General features: G+C 46.0%; 1 protein-coding gene across 1 annotated transcript; it reads left to right on the top strand.

The window, feature by feature from the left end:
• Positions 1 to 799: 799 nt before the first annotated feature.
• LOC149352631 (uncharacterized) lies at positions 800 to 2,462 on the top strand. The gene has a single exon (XM_089577221.1). It carries the CDS (start codon positions 856 to 858, stop codon positions 2,368 to 2,370), a length of 1,515 nt encoding a protein of 504 aa, XP_089433347.1. The 5' UTR covers positions 800 to 855; the 3' UTR covers positions 2,371 to 2,462.
• Positions 2,463 to 5,080: the final 2,618 nt, after the last annotated feature.

Raw genomic sequence — 5,080 nt, 5'->3', positions numbered from 1 at the left:
ACTGTCCATCCTGTGGCCTCGTGCTACAGCGATTACACCGCCCTGCCCTCTTATCCACCCGGAACCGAATCTACATCATGTCCGGCGGAACCCGTGCCAGAATACCGCTTCCTGGATGACAACTGGAAAGCCTCATCACCAGCGACATCATCAGCCGATATAAAAGCGAATCAACCTTCTGCGCTTCTCTGTGGGCTCGGTGGCTACGCTCCAGCGCAGTTCACTAACCCATTCGCATTCATCATGCAGGTGTTCACGATCACTGCCAACGCGCTGTTCGCCGCACTGCTAGCCCTCTCTCCAGCTACTGTCCATCCTGTGGCCTCGTGCTACAGCGATTACACCGCCCTGCCCTCTTATCCACCCGGAACCGAATCTACATCATGTCCGGCGGAACCCGTGCCAGAATACCGCTTCCTGGATGACAACTGGAAAGCCTCATCACCAGCGACATCATCAGCCGATATAAAAGCGGATCAACCTTCTGCGCTTCTCTGTGGGCTCGGTGGCTACGCTCCAGCGCAGTTCACTAACCCATTCGCATTCATCATGCAGGTGTTCACGATCACTGCCAACGCGCTGTTCGCCGCACTGCTAGCCCTCTCTCCAGCTACTGTCCATCCTGTGGCCTCGTGCTACAGCGATTACACCGCCCTGCCCTCTTATCCACCCGGAACCGAATCTACATCATGTCCGGCGGAACCCGTGCCAGAATACCGCTTCCTGGATGACAACTGGAAAGCCTCATCACCAGCGACATCATCAGCCGATATAAAAGCGAATCAACCTTCTGCGCTTCTCTGTGGGCTCGGTGGCTACGCTCCAGCGCAGTTCACTAACCCATTCGCATTCATCATGCAGGTGTTCACGATCACTGCCAACGCGCTGTTCGCCGCACTGCTAGCCCTCTCTCCAGCTACTGTCCATCCTGTGGCCTCGTGCTACAGCGATTACACCGCCCTGCCCTCTTATCCACCCGGAACCGAATCTACATCATGTCCGGCGGAACCCGTGCCAGAATACCGCTTCCTGGATGACAACTGGAAAGCCTCATCACCAGCGACATCATCAGCCGATATAAAAGCGGATCGACCTTCTGCGCTTCTCTGTGGGCTCGGTGGCTACGCTCCAGCGCAGTTCACTAACCCATTCGCATTCATCATGCAGGTGTTCACGATCACTGCCAACGCGCTGTTCGCCGCACTGCTAGCCCTCTCTCCAGCTACTGTCCATCCTGTGGCCTCGTGCTACAGCGATTACACCGCCCTGCCCTCTTATCCACCCGGAACCGAATCTACATCATGTCCGGCGGAACCCGTGCCAGAATACCGCTTCCTGGATGACAACTGGAAAGCCTCATCACCAGCGACATCATCAGCCGATATAAAAGCGGATCAACCTTCTGCGCTTCTCTGGGGTCTCGGTGGCTACGCTCCAGCGCAGTTCACTAACCCATTCGCATTCATCATGCAGGTTGGTGCCCAGTATTCTTTGCTTACAAAACGATCTAGTAACTACTTCCTTATTCAGCTGCCGAGCCCACAGTGTTGCGTTTCCATTGTTGTTGAGTGTAGTAATGTTGTGCGTGCCTTACTACTTTTAGCAGGCGACATTGAATCTAATCCAGGTCCTAACAACTCCGAAGCGGTGCTTGCCGAACTAACAAACCTTTCCGCCGGTCAGACTAAGCTAATTTCCGAAGTACTGGACGTTAAGAACCAGATCATTTCAGCCGACAATTCTATAGCTAGTCTGACTAAGCGCATAGCCGAACTGGAAGGCCATATACTAGCCTTTTCAACGTTGCAGACTGAATTGAAAACTATTAAAGCTGAAAATGCTGTAATGGCCTCCAAGATTGACCTCTTGGAGGCTCGGATCGATGACGCAGAAAATCGCTCACGTCGTAATAATCTCATATTTTATGGTATTCCCGATACTAACCCATCCGAAAATTACGCAGACTCCGAAGAAATAGTTATACAGCATTGCCTCGCTAACATGAGCTTAACAATCAATCCAGACAGCATCGAACGCGCTCATCGCCTTGGTCGTTACACACCTAAACGCACTCGTCCAATCATTGTCAAGTTTAATTCACACAAAATTAAAAACACTATACTTTCGAATGGCCGTAAATTTAAAGACACCGATTTTAGCGTCGGTGAAGATTTTTCGAAGAAAGTTCAACACGTTCGAAAGCAGCTAATCGCGTTTGCTAAAGAAAATTCCGCGAAATTCGCTTTAAATTACAAGACTTTGCACATCGGTTCAAGACGCTACATGTTTGATGAAAGCTCAGAAACAGTACAAGAAATAGCTGCCGCCCATTCTCAGTCAGTAGCTGCCACCCATTCCCAGTCAGATTAGCAATCATCCCGCCATGCACCCTCGAACACCCGTTTGAATAATCGTCCCGTATCTAGTATCTCGTTTTCCGTTATATACACTAACATTCGCAGTTTTCTTTCCAAGCGTGAGCTTGTCTCTAGTCTCGTTTCATCATCAGGAAGTAATGTACTGATACTAACTGAAACCTGGCTGAACGGTGACGTCTCAGATAATGAAATACTAGCTGACTTGCCAAATTTTCAGCTGTTTCGAAAAGACCGCAGCGATGGACGCGGAGGGGGCGTGCTTATAGCTGTCCACCGAGAACTTTCAAGTTCACTAATAGATGATTCTTCTGGTTTAGAAATGTTATGGCTACACTGCCACGCTGCACCTAACACAGTCCTACTCGGCGTTTGTTACAGGCCACCTCACAGCATCCCCGATTTTTCCCGCCAAATTAATAACACACTAAGTCGACTGATCACAAAGCACCCTAATTCGCACGTCTTCCTCTTTTGCGATTTTAATTTTCCGAATATTGACTGGCAAAACCATACCACACCCATAGCTAATAATATCGCAGCAAGGGAATTCTTAGATTTCTGCAATAACATGAACCTCACTCAAGTTATACTAGAACCCACCTGCGTAACTGATAATTGCGCGAATATCCTAGACCTCTTATTGACAAATCACCCAGACAGTGTTCAGCCCATTACTTACCTGCCTGAAATCAGCGACCACAAAGTTATTCATGCTAACATTTCCCTCAAACTAACATGCCGACGAAAACTCAATAAAACTATTCGCCTTTATGACAAAGGAAATTATGACATGATTAATAATGAACTCAATGAGTTTTTTCCAGTTTTTGCTTCACGTTTTCATTCTCAGTCTATTCAAGAAAACTGGTCGTTATTCAAAAATAAACTAGAAATTCTAACCAATCAGTTCATTCCCCTTTTTAGTTTTCAGGAAAATTCCCATAAGCCGTGGTTTACTAAAACACTTAAACGTTTAGAAAACAAGAAGAAGCGTCTTTACCGTTCAGCCAGGTTTCGCAGTACGAATTGCGCATGGGCAAAATACTACGAGGCCGAAAAATCATATCTCTCCACTATTCGTTACGCTAAATATACGTTTTTTCACTCAGACTTACCCAATCTGTTAAAAAGTAACCCGAGAAAATTTTGGCAAGTCATAAACCCACATCATGCAACTGAGATAACGCTCTCAGATGAGTCAGGTGCAGTCTTCACTGAAGCCGAGTGTGCCACCATCTTCAATGCTGCCTTCGCATCTGTATTTACTAACGAGACTGAAAGGCCTTTTTCGATACTACATTCCCAAATAGGTTGTGCTATGCCACCAGTCATTTTCTTGTCATCAGGTATTTCGTCCCTAATAGAAAATATGAAGCTGTTATCTTCATCCGGTATTGACAATATTAACTCCAAGCTCCTGAAGAATACCAGGGATATTTCTGCTGAATTTTTATGCTTACTTTTCTCACAGTCACTCTCATCAGGACGAATGCCAGATGACTGGAAAAGTGGTAAGGTCGTTCCAGTCTTCAAATCAGGCAAGAAAGATTCACCTCTTAATTAACGACCGATTTCTCTTACAAGCGTACCCTGCAAACTCATGGAACACGTCATTTACACAAACATCATGACCTTCCTCGACTCTAACAACTTTTTTCATCCGTCACAACACGGTTTTAGAAAAGGTCACTCATGTGAAACACAGCTTGCTATTTTTCTTCATGATTTGCATGCTAATCTTGACACTAACCTGCAGACCGATGCCATCTTCCTAGATTATGCAAAAGCGTTCGACAAGGTACCACACAAACGATTACTACTGAAACTGTCATACTTGAACTTGCCTACTGATATTTTAGAATGGATAGAAGAATTCCTCGCTAATCGCACGCAGTTTGTCACTATTAACGATCACAATTCTAACTCCATTCCTGTAACATCTGGTGTCCCTCAAGGCTCTGTACTCAGTCCACTTCTGTTTTTAATTTATATTAATGACCTGCCAGGCAACATCAATTCTAAAATTCGCATGTTCGCCGATGACTGCGTCATTTACCGCTCAGTTACTACCATTAATGACCAAAATTCTCTCCAGGAAGACCTTAACCGCATTCAGGAATGGTGTGACGTTTGGTTAATGGAACTTAACCCTCATAAGTGTAAACGTATGTCTTTTCACCGCCGCCATAATCCGCTTGATTTCCCGTATGTAATTAGTAACGTCCCTGTACAGACTTGTCTATCGTATAAGTATTTAGGTGTCACCTTGTGTAACGACTTGTCCTGGAGTGCCCACATCACTAATATTATCTCATCTGCTAATAGAACACTAGGTTTTTTACGACGTCATCTCCGCCATGCCCCCGATCATGTAAAATTATTAGCATACAAAACACTTGTCAGATCAAAATTAGAATATGCCTCACCTATTTGGAGCCCGCATCATGCTTACCTTATCAACGCACTTGAAGCAGTACAAAACAGAGCAGCCAGATTCATTCATTCTTCATATTCCTACGACATCAGTGTGTCAGGGTTGAAAGATAAATCCGGGTTATCACTCCTCTCAGTTCGCCGTCGCATCGCCAGCCTTTGCTTATTCTACAAATTCGACAACAGTTCACTTTCCTGCGCACCCTACATCGTCCCGCCAACCCGCATATCTCATCGCACTTCTCATCCTTTCCAAGTTTCTCGACCAC

This window comes from Amblyomma mixtum, chromosome 3 (assembly GCF_055824585.1).
Source record: "Amblyomma mixtum isolate Tamu chromosome 3, ASM5582458v1, whole genome shotgun sequence".
NCBI classification, from domain to species: domain Eukaryota; kingdom Metazoa; phylum Arthropoda; class Arachnida; order Ixodida; family Ixodidae; genus Amblyomma; species Amblyomma mixtum.
The sequence above is the reverse complement of the archived record's forward strand: the minus strand, read 5'-3'. Positions and strand labels throughout refer to the sequence as shown.